This window comes from Lepidochelys kempii, chromosome 8 (assembly GCF_965140285.1).
Source record: "Lepidochelys kempii isolate rLepKem1 chromosome 8, rLepKem1.hap1, whole genome shotgun sequence".
NCBI classification, from domain to species: domain Eukaryota; kingdom Metazoa; phylum Chordata; order Testudines; family Cheloniidae; genus Lepidochelys; species Lepidochelys kempii.
In genome coordinates this window covers 87,249,651-87,271,127 of record NC_136387.1, presented here as the reverse complement: position 1 = coordinate 87,271,127, position 21,477 = coordinate 87,249,651, and the positions used below count along the sequence as shown (strand labels likewise).

General features: G+C 46.7%; 1 protein-coding gene across 1 annotated transcript in view; it reads left to right on the top strand.

The window, feature by feature from the left end:
* LRRC7 (leucine rich repeat containing 7) overlaps window positions 1-21,477 on the top strand; it is a 386,471-nt gene that overhangs the window by 222,643 nt on the left and 142,351 nt on the right. Inside the window, exons 8-9 of the mRNA XM_073357368.1 lie at window positions 13,427-13,490; window positions 17,721-17,795. Of these exons, the coding sequence (XP_073213469.1) occupies window positions 13,427-13,490; window positions 17,721-17,795 (139 nt within the window). The remainder of the gene's footprint in view (window positions 1-13,426; window positions 13,491-17,720; window positions 17,796-21,477) is intronic.

Genomic DNA, 21,477 nt, shown 5'->3' with positions numbered 1-21,477 from the left:
TGCACCGATCTGCGCCCATCACCGATCCCCATCCCCAGTGTCTGCTAAGAAGCAGAAGAGGCACACTGGGAGAGGGCACTCCTCAATGCCCTGTACACGGAAGGGGAAATCCAGATAGCAGCATAGGTCCGTGCGTGGCAGCGTATCTTCTCTGGCGCTCAACCAGGCACCTGCATCACTGGCTAGGCTATCAAGCCTTCCTAGGGACCCACCAGCCACCCCAGGTAGTGGCAGAAATCCCCGCACCTGGAGGTTCCATTCAGGTTCCAGGCTGCTAAAGACATCATGTCTTTGCCAATGCCACCACCACCGCCCTGTCAAGATGTCGTCATCTAAAGAGGGAAGCCATCACCGAGGCCCACGCAACGTTCTTCATTCTTGAGGCATTGCTCCCCGGCACTGCAGCTATTGGCATCAGAGCAGCGATCTCCAGAGACGCGCTTTCGACCCACCCATACTGACCAGAGCTCCTGGCACCATTCGCTGGACTCTTAGCATTGGTCCCCTGAGGCATGGCATCACTCTTCGGGCAGTCAGCGAAGACCCAACATGCCTCCAGTCCCCGGAATCACGGCAATGGTCGTTGGAGCATTGGCATCGATCCTCAGAGCAACGGCAGTCACCTGTGCCATGGCGTAGGTCCCCAGAGCCATGCTGCCGGTCCCTGGTGTTGTCAGACGCCACCGGTGTGGTGCTCTGCTCTATCCAATGCTGATAACAGTTGGCTGCTTGCGTGTCCCCTCTGTGTGCTGCCTCGGCTCTGCACAGATAGCTGACACAGCAGACCCCAAGAGAACACCCAATGACAACAGACTCCAATAAGGTAGAAATGCACCCGGCCAGGTTTATTGTCAAACGAAACACAGTCTCTAGCTCCCCAGATCAGATGTCTACAGTTCTGCTCATACATATGTGACAATGGACACAGCTCAGTCAGTGGCGGAACACTCCAGTGCCCTCTAGGCTGGATAATGACATCCACATCCAATGGCAGGGATGCATTCTTATGCACAGGTACAAACAAGTTACACATCACTCCTGACGTATCGAGGTGCAACCCCTCTATGCAGTAAGGTGCCACCTCTCACCTTGTACAAGTTGGCTCAAACAAAACAACTCTATCCATCATGTTAGCCTTTTGCCCCTGTCTTTGGGATGGGTCAGCTTGTTCCTTGTTATGTGTGTGGAATGTGCAAGTATAGGAGTGTTCTGATATTTCTGGTGTCAAGTACCTTTTAGGTATATATATATATTTTGGAAACATCAGTCCTTTCCTTGCCAGCTTCTGCAAGCAGGGCCTGCCTCTGGCTCACAGCTTAACTTTGCTTTATGTTAGCAAATTCTTGACCATTACTTTAGTTCAGGCCTTAGGCCTCATACCAGGCCTCTGATATAAGGGTTTATGTTTCAGGGCCTCATCTTACTACTCCTGGGTCTGAGATGCTGATCGCCAGACTCACGGCAACAATCCCCAGAGTTAAGACAGCCCCATTCCTGTATTTGGTGTCCCGGCATCCATCTCAGAACTCCAGACATTGATCGCCGGTGTACAGTCATCAGTGCACCAAGCTCCGCTACTGGTCCCCGGGCAGAATGTACCAAGACACTGAACCCCAGGACCTCTCCCCTAGCAGTAAGTGCCAGGAGGGTAGGCACGGAAGGGAGATGGACACGGCGACGGCACCACCATGGTCCCCAAGGCAGGAACTTTTCTCCTCGGGCTCGGAGGCTGAGGAGACTGCGTGTCCCTTGAGCCAGGCCTACCCAGACAGATCAGGGTGGGAGTTCCACCAGGACTATGAGCTGGTGCACGCTCACAGGACCAGTGGCCCACGCTGTGGCACTTTTGGAACCCCTGGGTGTTCCCCCAGGCATCAGAAACCCAGATGCAACGATCAGTGTTGGGGCATCAGAGAGGCAGTCGGTGACAATCTCCTGCCCGTGCCCCTCCTTCTCCCCCCCCAGCCTCCAGAGTAAGGATCTGAGCAAGCACTTTCTGGACTTGGATGAGGCCACCCTTATGGGGGATGCAGAGCCAGCTCCTCCCCCTGCCCTCCCCTCCTCATCCTTCTCACCCAACAAGGCAGTGCCAGGACCATCCCAGACAGTGCCTCAGCACGATTTCAAGGCACACCCAGAGCTGTTAAAGCGGGTGGTGGCGAACCTGGGGTTAGAAGCAGAGGAGCTGGCGGAACCCTCTGACACCGTCTTTGACATTTTGGCCGTGGTGGCCCCATCTAGGGTAGCACTGCTGGTCCATGAAGGGGTGGTAAAATTGGTCAAAACCTTATGGCAGACCCCATCCTCTCTCCCGTCCATCTCCAAATGGGCGGAGAGGAAATATTACGTCCCTGCTCAGGGCTTTAAGTCCTTATATTCCCACCCAGCCCCGAACTCTAGAGGTTTATGCGGCCAACTAGAGAGACAGGCAGAGCCAACCTGGCCCAACTCCCAAGAACAAAGACGGAAAGAGGCTAAACTTATTCGGCAGAAAAAAGTATTCATCTGCCAGCCTCCAATTACACATGGCAAACCATCAGGCTTTACTTGAGAGGTCTGACTTCACAGTGTGGCAGTCTGTGGCCAGGTTCGCAGACTCGCTGCCAGAGGACTCCAAGAAGGAATTCCTGGCTATTTTAGAGGAAGAGAGAAAAGAGGCAAAACCTCCCTTCAAACAGCCTTTGACGTGGCGGACTCAGTGGCCAGGTCCATCACTATGGCTGTGGCAATGAGACATGCGTCGTGGCTGCTATCTTCGGGACTGTCGATGGAGGCCCAGCCGTCAGCTCAGGACCTCCCTTTCAATGGCCTAGGCCTGTTTGTGGAACAGACAGTCTCATGGTTACATGGGTTTTAGGACTCTAGGGCTACTTTATGTTCCCTAGGACTCTACACACTGGCCCCTGCCAGAAAGAGGTTTAAGCCACAGCAACATCAAAGACCAGGAGGGCAAGCCCGACCAGAGCTCTACCGTAAAAAGGGCAAGGGTTACAAGCACCATCAAGGCCAACAACCAGCCTCTTCCTCCTATTCGGGCTCTGCCCGCTACTCTCCTGGAAGCAAGCCAGCCCAAGGACGACCTTCCAGTCTGCAGCCAGGATCCTGCATCCCTTTTGTTTTCAAATCACCTGTTTCCTTTCCTCCCTGCTTGGGCTTCTATAACATCGGACTGGTGGATCCTCAGTACAGGAACAGTGAGATATACCCTCCAGTTTATTTCTATTCCCCTCTCCACCTCCCTTCCCCGTCCCTCATCAGGGACCCTTCTCATGAGCAACTTCTCACCCATGAGGTGCAACCCCTCCTGTGGTAGGGGCCATAGAGGAAGCCCCGATGCATCTAAGAGGGAAAGGGTTCTACTCTCTGTATTTCCTGATACTGAAGACCAACAGGGGTCTGCGTCCCATATTGGACCTACAAAGCCTTAACAAATATCTCAAAAAGTTGAAGTTCCGCATTGTCTCCCTGGCCTCTATTATCCCCTCCCGGAATCCTGGAGATTGGTACGTTGCCCTTGACCTAAGGGACGTGTACTTTCATATCTCAATTTTCCACAGGCACAGGAGGTTTCTGTAGTTCGTAGTAGGATGGGCCCGCTACCAATTCACAATGCTCCCGTTTGGCCTGGCTACAGCATCAAAGGTGTTCACAAAATGCATGGCGGTACTTGAAGCTTGCCTAAGATGCCGGGATGTTCAGATCTACCTGTACCTCAATGATTGGGGGCTCATCAGGGGTCGTTTGAAGGTACAGGTTCATCACAGTATCGAGCTGGTCAAGCCACTTACCGAGCTCTGGGTCGCTTGATAAATGAACAAAAATCCACCTTGGTCCCAGGTGCAGAGAATAGAGTTCATCAGGGTGGTTTTGGACTCTACCTGAGACAGGGCTTTTCTCCTGGAACCCAGATTCAAGGCAATGTAGGATCTCATTGCCCAACTTACCAGTCACCCAATCACCACAGCCAGGGTATTCTTCAGGTTGCTAGGGCACAAGGCAGTATGCACTTATGCCACTTGGCAGCATGCACAACTATGATTCAGACCCCTCCAGATGTGGCTGGTGTTGGTCTACAGCCCAGCCAGGCACCACCTGGACAAGGTCCTCACAATTCCACCACAGGTACTTACTGCTCTGGAATGGGGGTCCGACCCGGGAAATATGTCTGAAGGGGTACCCTTTGCAACTCCGAAACCCATGATGGTACTAGTATCAGATGTGTCCAACTTGGGTTGGGGAGTCCACTCTGGATCACTCAAAACCCAGGGGTTTGGTCCCAGGAAGAGCTGTCACTGCACATCAATGTCAGGGAACTCAGGGCCGTCCGTTTGGCTTGCAAAGTGTTCCTTCCTCAGTGGTCCCATCAAGTGGTACAGGTATTGATGGACAATACAGCGTCCATGTTCTATGTCAACAGACAAGAGGGAGCATGGTCTTCAGCCCTCTATCCAGCACGACATTCACATCGAGGCTCTAAATCTCGCTGGTGTCCGAAACACTCTGCGGGATCGCCTTAGCAGCTGGGGGATCACCTTTTCTCTCCACGAGTGGTCCCTCCACTCGGAGGTCATCAGAATGATCTTCCAGAAGTGGGGAATTCTATAAGTGGACCTATTTGCCACCAGGCAGAACAGGAAATGCCACCAGTTCTTCTCCCTGCAAGATCTCAACAGTGGGTCGCTTTCTGATGCCTTTCTCCTGTCTTGGACAGGCGACCTGACGTATGACTTCCCGCTGATCCTGCTTATCAGCAGCACCTCATGAAGATCAAAAGGGACAAAGCCAGAGTCGTCATGATCTCCCCATCATGGCTTTGCCAGCATTGGTTTGGCGCGCTCATGGACTTGGTGACAGTGGCCCTATGGAAACTTTGTAATGAGTGAAAAGAAGCTGCGTCAGTCTGATCTGACCAAGATATTGTTTGCACCTACCAATAACCAAAAATAACTTTGATTCCTTCTCCCACTGCTGTTCATAAGTTATAAATTACTCAAAAATTTGTTACTCAAAAATTTTCCTACCTTCTGTTGAAAATCTTGTACCTAGTTTTGAGGATTTTTTTGCTGTCTTTCGTCCTTGTGTTTAATATCAGTCCAAAAGGTGCATAGATTATACTGCTACCCTCACTGAAGCATCTTACAAACACCATTTACATATTATTTTAAGTATCTTGGGCCTTATTCATTGCTGGTGTAATTCAAATGGCTTTAACAGAGTCAGTTTATGCTTGGGATGACTCTGTCCTCTCTACTCTAAACAATACAATTCAGGGTGAAATCCTGGCCCCATTGGTCTACACTACAGCTTGGAAGGTGCTATTCCCAGCCCGATAGACAGATTCACACTAGCACACTAAAGCAGCAATGTGAACATTGTGACACTGGAAGCAGCCTGGGTATTTATCATCCTTCTTAGCCTTTGGACCTTTTCTATTCTCTTGCTGTGTAGAATGGAGCTCTAAATTTCATAGCCTGAATGTGGCCTAACTTTGTTATGCAGAGCTGGAAAATAAAATCTCCAAGTGCATTCTTATTCTGCCTTTTGTCACACTCGGGTCCTTCTGATTTTGTGAAATTCAGATAGTTTAATTTAAATATACATTTCAGTGATGTTTGTAACCTGTATCCGGGGGCAGGGGGAGGGGGAGAATGCAATGTAGCACATAACAGGAATGTAAAGGATGGGGGTTTTTTTGGGGTAGGGTTTTTTTGTTTGTTTGTTTTGAGTTTTTTTGTTTTTTGTTGTTGTTTTTTTGCAGGGGTAGGGGAGGTATTACAGTTGGTTTATGCAGGACCAAGATAAATGACCTCAAATCTAGAATTTTATTGTCAGTAAGATTCTTGCCTTTCATAATTTGCAGCTTCACTGATTGAGGTACAAGGTGGTCAAATGAGTTTTTCATGATTACACAGTGATTAATCACAGATGTAAATTCAAGTTCCTCCTGATACAGTCCTTTACCATACTCACTGTGGTTGATTAATTATTACGAGGCATGAATTACCTCGTATTCTTGATTTTTCATTGCATTTCATGGTGTTCCAAAGAAGGTGAGCTGCTTTTGTAGGCTTTGCTGTTCCATGTCTACACAGTGCTGCAGTATGGGCAGCAAGGAGCTTCACCACCCTGAAGGGAGCTCAGAGGAGGAAGTCTGCTGTGAGGGAGTACAGCAAGTTTCCCCACACACAGATGTGGGATCTCTACATCCCTTTTGGGTGTCTTGTATGCCAGGAAGTGCACAGAGGAAAAAATATCTGTCCTACATTGAAATTGTGCCCTGCAGTGGAGCAGAAGCTCGAGGCAGGAGGAGCTCATTATGCTTTCCCACTTCCTTAGTGCACCCACAGAATAGCATAAACAATCCGGTCCAATCTGGTAATATTTTAGTACTTTCCTCCATTTCACTGATGTACCAGCTGTCTGTTGATCCCTAGAAAAAACATCCCTCAGACTTTCTAGTGTAGAAAGATAGTGAGAGACAGAAAAAGAATAAACTGTTATAATATGCTTAAAGAATATTAAATTTTTGCCCTATATCTTTTATCTAATGAAGAACATTTCTCTTTCTATGTAAGATTATGAAGTTGCTTCCACAGTACTTTGACATGATAGACAGCCAAATTTGGCCCTGAATATTATTTCACTATTAAAGTGGGTCTTTATCTAGGAACTGGCAAATCACCAATACATTTAAAACACTGTATATGTCCTGGGCTGTTTTGTCTCTTTTCATTTTGGTTAATCTCTTGGACAGGGCTAATCACATCAAATCCCCTATTGAGCATTGTTGCTCTTTATGTTATAAAATGGCAAATTACAATAAATATCTAGTAGGTTACACTTCTTAAATAAATGTCACCACTAGATATCTTGGTACAGTATATAATTGCTTAATTAAAAATTGTGTTCCAGAGTTTATCTTGAGTGTTTACATTGATTTATTTAAGATAATAGATCAGGAAAAATCCATAATAATATTTGTCAGTGTAACTGTTTAGTTATGGCAGGAATGAAAGATTAGTTTTTCTTCGAGTGATTGCTCATGTGTATTCCACAATAGGTGTGCGTGCTTGCCACGTGCACTGGTGCCGGAAGTTTTTCCCCTAGCAGTACCCGTAGCGACCCCTGGAGCGGCACCTGCCTGGCGTGCTATAAGGGGGGCTGCACTCCTCCAGCCCTCAGTTCCTTCTTGCCGCCAGTGAAGGTGCATCCAGCTTTGCTGCAGCTCGTCCCCAGCTCTTCATTTGTTCAGTAGTACCTGTAGTCAGTTACCTAATTCAGTTAGTTTAGTTAGTCATTGAGACCAGGCCAGGGCATGCCCTGCGCCCCAGGCTTTAAGTTGTGTGACTCTTGTAGGTGCTCTGTGCCAAGGAGCGACCCACACACGGATTGTCTGTGCTGCTTGGGAGAAACCCATATCAGCGAAATGTGCAAGACCTGCAAGTCTTTCAAGCCCTGGACTAAAAAAGAAAGGGACGTTAGGCTCCGGGCCATCCTGATGGAGTCGGCGCTGGTCCTGGCCCCGACCCCGGCACGCCGCTCCGAACTGGTACCCGGCACTGCGGTGTCGGTACACGGAGACCCTCCAGTACCCTCATCCCGTCGGCACTGCTCCCCATCCACGGGGCACGCCAAGAGGATTGGAAAGACTCCCTCTTTGCAACGGCACTGAGGGAAGTCTGGGACAGAGGCTAGGCCCATGTCGGGTAGTCCTCGATCCCCATCGGGCCCTAGGCCTCCGACTCACATTGAGCAGAGTAGCCTGGCCCCTTCGGAGCAGACCTCTCTGGATGTCCAGATGCCATCTACGCCCAAAGCCCTCCAGGCAGCCAGGGATGTCATGTCCATGCCAGTGCCCGGAGCTCCGCCGATGTCGGCCCCATGCTCCAGAGGCAAGCCACTGCTGGGATCTCCGCAGTCGCCACCAGCCCAGTACCGGTCTTGGTCAAGGGAACGTTCCTGACACCGCTCACCACCCAGCGACCATTCAGGGCTTAGTCCATGTAGATTGCCCTTGACGCAGGCCAGACTGTCCAGATGGGTGCCGTCCAACCGGGACTCCCGTCACCGCTCATCTTTGCAAAGCGAATGTCTACGGGACTGTGGCAGACGTCATCAACGGTCCTCGTCTTGCAGGAGATACTGCAGTCAGTTGTGGCACAATCGTCGATGCCGTTCACACTCTGACTCCAGTTCCAAGTCTCCGCCAAGGCACCGTAGCCCCAGGCGTTGATTGCCGGCATCTTGCCAACGTGGGTCTGCCCATCGAGGCCGTTCGCAAAGCAGCTACTACTGTCGGTGCCGCTCCTCCACATCGAGATCGCCGTCCCGTGGCCAATGAAGATCCTGGCACTGCTGATACTCCTGGTCCAGAGGCAGCAGCAGTGGCCTCCCCTCACAGCCGCCTGTCTACAGGGCAAGCTAGCCAGCCCCGCTGGTGCCTCAGCAAGCACAATGGCACGAAGCGTTGTGGCCAGCCCAGTGGTACCAGTGGGCACCGTGGCCTCTGGCGCAGCCCCCGGTGGGGGCTCGCTCGGTAGCTAGGGCCTCGGAAGCACCGTCGGCGTACATCTTCAGACCACCAGAAAAAAGGTTAGTGGGACCTGTGTCCTCAGTACTGTGCCTGGAGTCCAACCAGGTGGGGGATCCGCTGGATGACATCCAAAGCACCGCATCGGCCTCGCCCTGTCCAGGGGAGCTGATTGTGGCCCCGCCCCCCTCCGTCCCACAGGAGGACTACCGGGCCCACCAAGACCTCCTAAAAAGGGTGGCAGCGAGCCTCCACCTCCAGATTGAGGAGATAGAAGAGCCCTCAGACTCCCTGTTCAATGTGCTGTCTGTCCCCTTCAGCACCAGACAGGGTGGCCTTGCCTCACCATGAAGGGGTGGCAAGAATTTCAAATGCCCTGTGGCAAACACCAGCCTCGTTGGCTCCCATCTCTAAAAAGGCGGAGCACAAGTACTTTGTACCCACAAAGGGACACGAGTATCTGTATACCCACCCAGCGCCCAACTCCTTGGTGATCAAGTCGGTCAACCACAGGGAGCAGCAGGGGAAACCAGCCCCAACCCCCAAGAACAAAGACTCTTGGAGGCTGGATATTTTCGGGAGAAAAGTTTATTCATTGTCAAGCTTTCAGCTACGAGTAGCAAACCATCAGGCTCTCCTGAGTCGCTACGAGTTTAACCTCTGGGAATCCCTCCCCAAGATTGAGGACTCCCTCCGGGAGTGCGATAAGAAGGAATTAAGGTGCTTGTGGAGGAAGTGGCGGTGGTTGCAAGGGCATCCCTGCAGGCTGCTTCGGATGCAGCGGACATGTCTGCATGGTCCATGGCCTCAGCGGTGTCCATGAGATGGGCATCATGGCTTCTGCTCTCTGGGCTCTCCAGCGAAGCGCAGTTGTCAGTGCAGGATCTCCCTTTCGACAGGAAGGTTCTGTTTGCTCAGGAAACAGGCACAAGGCTGCATGGTATGAAAGACTCCCACATGACCCTCCAGACCTTGGGCCTCTATGTCCCTCCTCCGGCAAAACCCAAGTTCAAGCCGCAGCAGGCTCCCCCCCAAGCCGCCCTCCCGAAGTACGAGGCCACCCACAAAAAGCAGTGGGACAATAGAAAGCGCCCACAACAGCAATCCCAGCCTGCCCCCCCGCGTGGGTCTTCTAAGGTCAAGCAGGTGGGCAAAAGATGTTCTTGACGGGATGCTTGGGGGTACCCCTCCAGTTCTCAGCAGGGACCTACCCCCAATAAAGCTCCCTTTCTCCAATCGGTTGTGTGCTTTCCTCCCGGAATGGTCGCGGCTCACCTCGGACCAATGGTCCTCAACACCATCTCCTGAGGTTACACCCTTCAGTTTACCTCCTCCCCGCCCAACTGCCCTCCGCCCCCATCCCTCCTGGGGGACCCCTCTCACGAGGCTCTGCTCGAGCAGGAGGTGGGGCGGCTCCTGGACCTAGAAGCTGTAGAGGCGGTGCCCAAGGAGTTCCTGGGCAAGGGGTATTACTCCCAGTATTTCCTTATCCCGAAGGCCAAAGGGAGGCTCAGGCCCATCATGGACCTGCGAGGCCTGAACCACTAGATGGTGAAACTCAAGGTTTCCCTGGCCTCCATCATCCCCTCTCTGCATCCTGGGGACTGGTACGCTGCCCTTGATCTACAGGATGCGTACTTCCACATTCACATATTCGAGGGGCACAGACACTTCCTCTGTTTCGTGGTGGGACAGAGTCACTACACAATCCTACCTTTTGGTCTGTCCACTGCCCCCAGGGTCTTTACAAAGTGTATGGCGGTGGTAGCGGCCTACCTCAGACACCAGGGGGTCCAAATATTCCCATATCTGGACAACTGGCTAGTCAAAGGCACCTCCTGGTCACAGGTGAGGGATCATGTGGCACTCCTCCTGTCCACATGTGCTGCCCTGGGCCTGTTGATAAACAATGCCTGCAGTGGTGGTCTGCCCTAAACAACATGCTCCAAGGAGTCCCGTTCAGAGCCCTGTCGTTGGAGCTGGTGTCCGACTCTTTGGACCTGGGGGGGGCCCATGTGGGGAACTTTCAGATCCAATGCCTGTGGTCTCTACAAGACCTACCCATTCATATAAACATCAAGGAACTCAGGGCGGTACGGCTGGCATGCATGGCCTTCCACTCTCATCTGGAGGGCAAGGTAGTCAGGGTCCTCATGGACAACACGGCCTCGATGTTCTATATGAATAGGCAAGGCAGGGCCTGATCCTCTGCCCTCTGCCACGAAGCCCTCAGTCTATGGGACTTCTGTATAGCCCACTACATTTACCTAAAAGCCTTCCACCTGCCGGGTGTCAGGAATGTGAGGGCAGATCGCTTGGGCAGGAATATTTCCTCTCAGCACAAGTGGTCTCTACACCCGGAAGAGGCTCACCAGCTCTTCCAAAGGTGGGGAACTCCCCAGGTGGACCTATTCGCGACTCGGCAGAACCAGCGATGCCCCCAGTTCTGCTCTGGGGGGGCCTGGGGCGGGGCGCTATCTCCAATGCCTTTATCCTGTCCTGGTCAGGCCGGCTTCTCTACACCTTTCCCCCATTCTGTCTAATCAGCAGGGCCTGGAGAAAATAAAGACGGACAAAGCCAGGGTCCTCCTCGTTGCCCCAGCATGGCCCAGGCAGCACTGGTATGGGACCCTCTTGGGGCTAGCGGTAGCTCCGCCATGGCAGTTTCTGCTCCGCCTGGACCTCCTTTCTCAGGACCAAGGCAGCCTCCTCCATCCCAACCTAGCAATGCTTCATCTCACGGCGTGGCTACTCAGTGACAAGGAAGGGACATGCTCGGAACAGGTTCAGCGCATCCTCCTCGAAAGTAGACGGCCCTCCACTCACCGCTCCTGTGTGGCGAAGTGGTGTTGGTTTTCGAGGTGGGCGGCAGGCCAGGGTGTTTCCCTGACAGCCGTCCCGATCCAGCTTATCCTTGATTACCTCCTCCACCTGAGGGCCCAGGGACTGGTGTCCTCATCAGTCAGGGTACACTTGGTGGCCATATCGGCCTTTCATCCCCCGGTGCAAGGGCACACGGTGTTTTCCCATGCTATGACCAGCCGGTTCCTTAAAGGTTTGGACCGTCTCTATCCATATTCCAAGACGCTGGTTCCACAGTGGAACCTAAACCTGGTGCTGGCTTGTCTCACAAGGGCCCTGTTTGAACCACTGGCCACGTGTTCCTGGTCTCACCTCTCATGGAAGGTGGCCTTCCTGGTAGCTATCATGTCGGCCAGGTGGGTCTCAGAGCTCAGGGCCCTAACCTCCGAACCGCCGTATACAGTTTTTCACAAGGACAAGGTCCAGCTCCGCCCATCCCCCGCGTTCCTCCCGAAGGAGGTCTCCACCTAACACATGGGTCAGGACATATTTCTGCCAGTCCTCTGCCCCAAGCATCACGTGACTAGTGAGGAACGCCATCTCCACACACTTGACGTGAGGTGAGCTCTGGCTTTCTACCTCGAGCAGACCAAGCCGTTCAGAAAGTCTTCGCAACTGTTCGTCGCCTCTGCTGAGCGCGTGAAGGGTCAGCTGATTTACACTCAGCAGCTTTCTAAGCGGATCACTTCGTGCATCCGTTCCTGTTATGAGCTGGCAGGGGTTCCCCTGCCGCCCATTGTGAGGGCACACTCGACTCGGGCACAGGCCTTGTTGGCTGCCTTCGTGACCCACATCCCCATCCAGGACATTTGTAGGGCTGCCACGTGGTCTTCAGTTCATACGTTCACCTCGCACTATGCGATCGTCTCCCAGGCCAAGGATGATGCCAGGTTCCACAGGGCTGTACTCCGTCCCAAGAACTTGTGAACTCCTACTCACCTCCAATAGATACAGCTTGGAATCACCTATTGTGGAATATGCATGAGCAATCACTTGAAGAAGAAAAGACAGTTACCTTTTCTGTAACTGGTGTTCTTCGAGATGTGTAGCTCATGGCTGTTCCACACCCCACCCTCCTTCCCCTCTGTCGGAGTTGTCTGGCAAGAAGGAACTGAGGGTGTGGGGGAGTGCAGCGCCCCTTATACCGTGCCTGGCAGGGACCGCTCCAAGGGTTGTGGGGGGGCACTCCCATACGGGTACTGCCAGGGGAAAAACTTCCGGCACCGGTGCACGTAGCAAGCATGCACACCTATTGTGGAATAGACATGAGCAACACATCTCAAAAAACACCAGTTACGGAAAAGGTAACTGTCTTTTTCAGATTATCAACCAAATGTAAATGTACAATAACAGAGTAATCTAATTATATTATTACTGTATATTCCTTTTCTTTTCTCACTTCATTTCCTCCTATTGTTTGTTACATGTATGCAGGGCCAGAATTGCCCATGAGCAGAGGACTAGTCTCAGGACTGTGCATTACTTCAGGCTAGCATAAGCCCTCAAAATAGGGTTTAAGTGGGAATTAATTGTTATGTAGATTCTGTGCTGCGCCTCTGCACACGGATGAATTTCAATGTCATTATGTCATGTCTGAAATTAGACTGCAAACTCTTTGGGGCAAGGACCATGTGTTTGTACTTTTTCTGTAAAGCCCCTAATTCATTTTTGGGGGTGGTATAAATAAAAATTTTCATTAGAATTGTGAAAATATATGTGACTTCATATTTTTTTTAAAATACTTGAGTCAAATTCATTCTTGGAGTGACTCAGGTTAAATCAGTAAAATTATAGAATGGTTCAATTTGCTTCCTTGTGGCTATCTTTGTATTAGAAGTAATATTTTTTGCTACAGAAACTTAAGCAAATATGCCTTAAATCTGAAACAAATTGTATAGACTCTGCTCTTATATCCGTGTAAATCTGATGTAATTCCATTGAAGCCCATGGCTTTATCTGGTATAACAGAGCAGAATTTGGCCCAAAATTTCAAGGTAAAATTTTCACCTTATATATTTTCCTTGTCTGTTACAGGTCAATGCACAAACTGACGCAGCTGGAGAGGCTTGACCTAGGCAATAATGAGTTCTCTGAGCTGGTAAGGAAAAATGTTTTGGTAGAATATGTGTGTGTGTGTGTGCGTGTGTTTGTGTGTGTGTGTTAGACCTTTTATACATGGAGAATTAAATTTTTAACTTAAAAGATGTTTTGGCACTGGGCACATTTATTAGTAAAATAATGAACTTGCCATGGCTCAGAGGATTGGTAATGGAATTACAAGACCTTTCAATTCCAGCAAGTTGTTTGAAATCAGGCCGAAGTTGGAAGTGAATATCAATAACAACTAATAGATATGGGAGGCCTACCAATATGTGAAATGAATTGGTGATTCCATCGTAGTTACTTTTGAACAGGTGTTAGTATTTCCAAAGCTACCACCACATTTGGCAGTAAGTGGCAAACTACTCTTACTAGCAGGGCTAAACTTTTCAAAAGCACTTATGTGACTTAGGAGCCTAAGTCCCATTGACTTTCACGGAGGCTCCTAAATGCCTAAGTCATTTTTGAAAATGAGACTTAGACACCGAAGTTACTTGGGTGCTTTAGAAAATTGTACTCAATCTCAATAAAGAGGCAAAGGACTGATTTAACATCATCTATACGTGTTTTTCTATTATGTCAGTGATGAGGCACTTTTGTGGGGCAATATGAGGAAATTTAAACTGATCTTCTGTTGTGCTTATTCTGTGGATTCTGTGGATGATAATTGATGATTTCGCTGATAGGAGCTATTAATCCAGCACATTTATCAGGCACCAAATCCCTTCTTTCTATCAGACTGGCTTAGATATTTCTATAGCACCATCACACTAATACCTAAATTACAACTTTTGAGTATGATGTATGTCTACCCTTATGTGTGTAAAGCAGCTAGCACACAATTGACATTATATAAATAACCATTAATATTTAACAGTAAACAATGTCAGCTTGGTCATCAGCAGTGGGCTTCTTAATAACATTGAATTCAATCAATTAAAACAATAAATTCTGAATGAGCTAATGAATAACAAATTATTTAGCGTTTTGTTTGGTGATATAAAGTACAAGAGAGGTTGAGGCCACTTTGTACCATTGCTGCCTCATCTTCCATAAGGCTTTCAACTGCCAGAGATCTCTGTCATGGTCTAGGCCTTTGTAAAACAGCATGTTTGTATGTACCAATATTTTGGGGCAGATTCATCCCTTGTGTATGGAGTTATGCTGTTGATGAATTAGCCACAATAAGCCTATCTGTGAGAAAGCACAGAAGTCCAGGAATGATCTAACATTAAGCTGTAAGCTTTTTATTTGAAAAGTAAGATTTAATGTTCTTCAAAAACAATTTTGAAATTGCCAGTGATTAGGATATGTTGGCTCTTTCCAGAAAGTCCAAAGAGATACATGGAAATATTTCTTTATTTGGATAATGTGCAGCAAAATAGATGCCAGCATTATTGTCTGAAAGAGATGTACTTTATTTCAGAAATAAGAAATGGACCTATTAGGATGAAAATGGTGAAAAATTCTGGTTGAGTGAAAAATGTATGCACTTAATATAATGGGTAAATGTGAACTCAGGACCCTGTATCTGAAGTTCTCATGGTATACGAAAAATCCATTCAGTTGCAAGGGTATAATAGAACAGGATTTGACCCATTTCCTCTAATATAAATAATTTCTGAGAAACTGTATGTGAAGTAAAGATTGTCATTAATCATAAATCCAGGTAAATTCTTATTAGAGAAATCTAGTTATACGTCTGTATGTTTTGTTGCATGCACATCTTGTTGGCAGTACAAACCATCCATTTCTAACTGGCATGCGTAATATGTTAAAACTAATTCTGAAGCATTAGTGACATTACAGTTCACTACTATGGAAAGAGTGCTCTTTTGCATAATTATATAAATCACAGAACAGGAGGAGGTTTTAAAAGGAGAAAGTTTCTACCAGATATAATGTCATACGTATCTATCATATGTATATCATGTTAAAAAAAAACAACAACCCAGCTTCAGTGTGTACATAAACTGAAGCCTGGTTGTTGTCACTGTTCATGACAACATTTGTTGGAAGGGTACGGGACAAGGAACTGCCCTGACAGGACACCTACTTTTCCACGCTAATGACAGCTGTGTGTATGTTAAGGCCACCACTATGCAAAACATACATTTTAATCTCACCACTTCTGCAGGCAATAATATTATTTATTGGCCTGCAAATAAAATTCTACAATTAGCCCTTAGGTTTCAAATACCCTTTAATTGGACTGCCTTAGTACCTAACCGGTTCCAAAATTTGCTTTCACTCCTACCAAAGGTCCAAAAAATCTCTAAATTACAAAAAAAAAATTAATATGCTCCAAAACATATATCAAATTGAAAAGTGTGCTTTTCATACAGCCTATAGAGTGTCTACTTTGTGTACTAAGTATAATGTATTGTGTTTTGTAACTAAGGCTATATAGCAACCCCATTACATTATTACAATGGGAATGTTAATACTTTTATTGCTGTTGTTTAGCTTAAAATTATGTTATTGTTGTTGTAAAAAACGTAATACTACCAGCACTTTTTATGTGCATACTAACCATGCTTTGTCGTTGCGTTCAACTAAAACCCAAAGGCTAAACCATTTAATCTAAAATCAAAAATACAAAATTTAATACAAATAAAATTTTAAAACTAAAAATTGTACTAGAAGTACAAAAGTGGGGAGTGTGGAAGTAGAGGAAAGGATGAAGGGAATTTGAATGCAGATATTCTAGGAATTCTAGGAATAGAGCAAGAGGTAGGCTAACACTAGCTCTGATAACGTGAGACTTTAAAGCAGGGCCTGAGAAGCGAGTGGGAAAGAACTGTAAGAGATACTGTTTTTTGACCTTGTGTTAGATAAGAATGGAACACAGACTATAGCAGGAACTGCTGAGAAAAGTAAGATAGAAGGAAGGTATATGTATAAACAAGACATGGTTGTTGATCATTACTGTCTGTGACAAAGGTATAAATGTTTGCCCTAATTGTTTATCTAAGGGAGACCTGCCTGGAACGGGGGAGCCCCTGTCCAGTATACTCTCCCCTTGCAAGTGCTAAAAAAAAATAAACTGTCTCTAATTTGTTGCAACCAGCCTAAGAGAGAAGACTCTGTTTTCTTTCACAAAGCAAAGAGTGAGTTGAGGAACTGATTTTGGTTGCTTGCTTAAGTATGGACAATAAAAGCCTGCCTAAAAAGAAGACTGCAGGGATAGTAGTATGTCCTTGAAAGCTGGGGAGAAGCCCTGCCTTTTGACACTGGCTAATAGGGGAGAATTGGGCTCTGAATGACAACTTCCATAAGGCAGTGCGCTGATAGGGCAATGCAGTAAAGCATTTCAGGTCAGTTCAACAAAACAAAATATTCCAATATCATAAACTGACCCAAAACAAAATTTTTTTTTATTTTTCCTGATGGAAAATTTTTGCAAAAAGCAAAAATTTACTGTAGAAATGTACAAAAATCAGTACTACAAAACGACAGATTTCCTATTTTAACAGTCTAGTTTTAAGTGTAATAAAAAAATTAAGCCAATGAAGTTAGTCAGTTTCACGAATGAAATGTTGCCCAATCTTACATTATGCAAGTATCTGAAGCCTGCTAATAAAGCTGTTTCTTGATTTTTTTTTCACGAGCAGTAATTTGACTAAAAAGCTGAAGTGTGCCTGAGACATATGATACTCAGAGAGAGGGTCTTGCTATCACTAAAGTCTTCTAGTCTTGAAAAAGTGGATTCTTAAAATCATTGCTGAGAACGAGGATTTGGGAGATATAGGTAATTCAGAAATGCATTAGATGCTCCAGTAGCACAGCAAAGTGTGCACTGTTATACTGCCCTCACTGTTAAGACTGTATATTATGCCAAAAGCAAAATTTAACCTAAGCTCCAAACTAAGAACTAGTCTTTCAAGTCAACACATCTATCTTGAAGCTCCACAGTCCTGACTTTTGTTCTCTGTTTTATTCAGAAATTACATTTTGACAGCTGATAATATTCTAATTGCATTAAGATTTTCTAAGGTCTTTGCATCCATTTCTGCTAGAGAGCTTTCTGAGATTTCCTATACCATTTGATAAAGAACAATAATGTATGTAAATTAAAGAACTGTACTGCTTAATTAAATTTTATTTCTGAAAGCCTGATGTAGATGATTAATATATTTATAAAGAAGGAAGGAGGACAGGGAAACCATTTGGAAAAAAAATGCAGAATTAATGAGTGTGTTGATTACACTATTTATTTTTTCTCTAGCCTGAGGTTCTGGAACAAATACAAAACCTAAAGGAATTGTGGATGGACAATAATTCACTTCAGATACTGCCTGGGGTATGGACATTTATATTATGTAATTATTTTCTTGTAAGATATAATGAATAATTGTGTGTGTGTGTGTACGTGTACACAGAGGAATTATTTTCATTTAATAATAGATGGAGATCTCCATCTTAGAATGTGGTGTGAAATAAAACAAGACATTTTAAACTTTGCATTATTGCACAATGATATTGAAATGAGGAAATATTGCTCTATAGTAGCATTGCATAATTCTGTTGAATCTTGTTTTAATATGTGGAAATGTCCACTTTATTTGTTTTTTTGGTCATACATTTGTAAATTGTCATTTTCTTAAACTGTATGGGTTTTTGAATGCTAGGGTAGTTATTGTGTTTTCCTGTCAGATGGAAGGAAAATGGATGTTGATACATCTGGGCTTAGTTAGGCTGAAATTAACTTCTATGACAGGTGGGCTACGGAAGCTTGGCGAGCATTGTGGGTTGCACTACCCCAGAGGCTGTTTGTTAGGGTGAAAATCCCCTCTCTTTAGTTACTACTGGAATACCTCAGTAGGCCTTCCTTGCTGCTCCTTCTGAAGAAAAAAACCTCTTATTCCACCAAGCTCAATTGACATATTTAGTGGGCAGACACTTGTTAATGGTCTCATAGGAAATTACTGAGTATGTTCAGAGAGTCCTTCATACATCCTGATGCAGGAGAAGGCATATCCATGGCTTACGTGTACAACCTGAAGCTTGAATCTCCTCATGATTCACTCTGCGCTTTGTTGTTGTGGAACAAAGACACTATATAGTATAACATCTAGAGAAACAAATCCTGGATGCGCATTTCTAATTCAAACAATATACCCATTAAGCCAAATTCTGGCCCTATCTGTTTGTGCTTACAGTCAAAAACATCCTCACCGCACTAATCTACTCAGTGCCTGCAGATACCTCAGTCTCTTCTCAGAGAATGTCTTTCAGATGCAATCAGATGGTCTTTATATGGCCACCCCTTACACCTCCCCAAGAGTTAAGTCTGTAAAATCAGCCTCTCCACTCCAGCTGGGGCATGATGAATGCATGTGTTGCAGATGTTCCCGTGAGAGGAGTGGAGTTTCATTCCCAATTGTTTCATCCAGGGATATTGAATGGTATGTGCAGGAAAGAGAATTTCAGCTGACAGCTCTAAAATGGAACTAAAAACAGGAATGGAAACAGGGACTTTGAGACTGTTTCCTCCTCTGTACCTCAGGCCAATCCATCTCTCTCATACTACAACAGCTCTGAGAGATAAATGTTACTGAAGGCTCTAGAAACTTGAATGAGTCTGTTGTGGGGGCTGTGTGAGAGACAATGAGGAGTGATGATGGTGTTCCAGAGATGGGAAGCTACCCTCTGCCCCCCCTGCTTTACTAGGCCCAACAATCCTAGGAACAGCTAGCCCGTTGCAAAGCTGTGTTAGTTAGCAATAAGAATTTCCTGCTTGGACAGGAAACACTGGATGTGGTTTATTTAGGCCGCAACTTTATTCTTAAATGTCTGTGGGTATCTGGCAGATAAAAGTGTACAGTGCAGGTAATTCTATAATTATTTCACTATATCCCCAGGTGGCTTCTATCAGCCCTCCCCCTTACCCAGGCAACCTGCTGCTGGGACCTCACCCCCCCCCGCCACTTTGTATGAAGGTTAAGGGAGGGCTATCAAGGAGGGGGGATTTAGCTCTCCGAGTCCACCTGTTTCTGCTCTTTCAAAGAATATCTCTTTAAATCCTTTACTAATCCATTTTATTTGATCACTGTATTCCTTCATTACAGAGTATGTGCACTGCCCCGTGTTTATACAATGAGTTGTGACATCATAGCCTAATTCCCCTTTCATGTTTGCCCCAGCTAAGTTCCCCTGAACCTGTGTGGGGAAGGCGAAAAAAACTCTGCTTCACCTTGGCCACTCAGGTGAGAGAAAAATTCCTTCCCAGTCCTCTGAGAAAGGAGCGACTAGTGCAGTGCCCACAGCGGATCCTGACAAAACCCAGTATTTAACCACTTTCACGGGAGGAAGGGTGGGTGCTGCTCCAGATGAAAGATGGCTTTTCCTAACCAGGTATGGACCTATATAGTCTCCCCTCTCTTCTGGTCACCTGGGGGTTGGGTCAGCGTCCCTACACTAACCTGGTCTGTAGCTCTCTAGCCCTTAAAGGGGCGCACACTTTTTCCAACAAGCAAGACAACAGCCACCACTGCTTAATGTACAGGGAGGTCATTTCTGCTAACAGGACTCTACTAGGAAGCTAATTAACCTTACTGTTTAGACTAGGTTCTAAGTCAAAACCAAATTGGCAGCCATAAGATCAAATACACTCTGTATACATTTTTAGAAACATTCAGTAGAAACCTACCAGTTTATCTCGAGATAAATTATGTCCAAACTTGCTGAGCTATTCTTCTATTTTTACCAAACAATGCATTTCACATACTTAGGAATGTGAGAATTGCCATACCAGATTAGACCAATGGCATACGTAGTCCTTATCCTGTTTCTGACAGTGGCCAGTACTGGGTGTTTCAGAGTAAAATGTAAAATCCCTATTAATGAACAACTATTCAATAAGATGCAGTCATAGTTCAGAGCTCTCTGCACCTTTTCCTTGGTCTTTCCAAGTGCTCCTCCTTCAGCAATCAACCTTTTACCTATGCCTGGGAGGAATCCCACAGTTTTCCCACTCTTAGACCACGGCCAGGACTACTGTACCCTGTGTGCCACCTGTAATTCCTCAGCAAGCCTGACTGCATCTGGTACCTGAAAGTCTTCCCTAAAGGAGCTGTGACCCATGGTGAATAGAGTGACCCAAAACTATTGTTTAATCTCAATAGTAGGGACAAAGCATAACAAGAGAAAAGGATTGTTTTTTAACACAATAAAAGATTTAAACACATCTCTGTCTTACTTTTAGGCTTACGCAGGCATAGCTAACCTCAAGCATAGCTAATCACAGACACCCCTACCTCTGAGGAGTGGGCTTCAGACTGCTCCCCAGCAGTTTCTGCCTCACTCTTTGCCTGTTCTTCAGGGGCTGCCCCTTTATGTACCCCAGAGTTTTGTTTCACATTTTCACATTTTCCCACCTGGATTCCCCCTCCTGTAGCTCAGCATGGTCCGAGGTAAAACTTAAAAAATGAGTGACACATACATTCTCCTTTCTTCTTATGTGGCATCTCCGTTACTGGAGGTTTGCAACCATAGTAGACATTCTGTACAATCGTCTGCTAATCTCTTTATGGACAAATAATCCTTTTGATCCACCCAGGATTCCACATTGTCCACCCAAGATCTTCTTTTTCTTCTTCAAGTTCTTGCTCATGTCGATTCCATTCTAGGTGTGCATGTGCCCACATGTGGGGCTGTCGGAGATTTTTGCCTTAGTGGTATCCGTAGGGCCGGCTGTGGTGCCCCCTTGAGTGCTGCGCTCATGCATCGGTATATTAGGCACCATCGGCCCTATGCCCTCTCAGTTCCTTCTTACTGCCCATTGTAGTTAGTTGGAGCTCCTTTCCGTGCGTATCAAGGGCTAGCAGTTTCGTCTCTTCTGACTTCGAGCCTTAGGGCCTCGTAAATAGTTGTTTATAGTAGTTAGTGTTAAGTAGATGTTAAGTGTGGTTAGGAGTTAGAAGTTAAAGTCCCAGAAGAGACTTTGCTCCAGGCGGGGCATGCCCCGGTCTCTGAGATTTAAG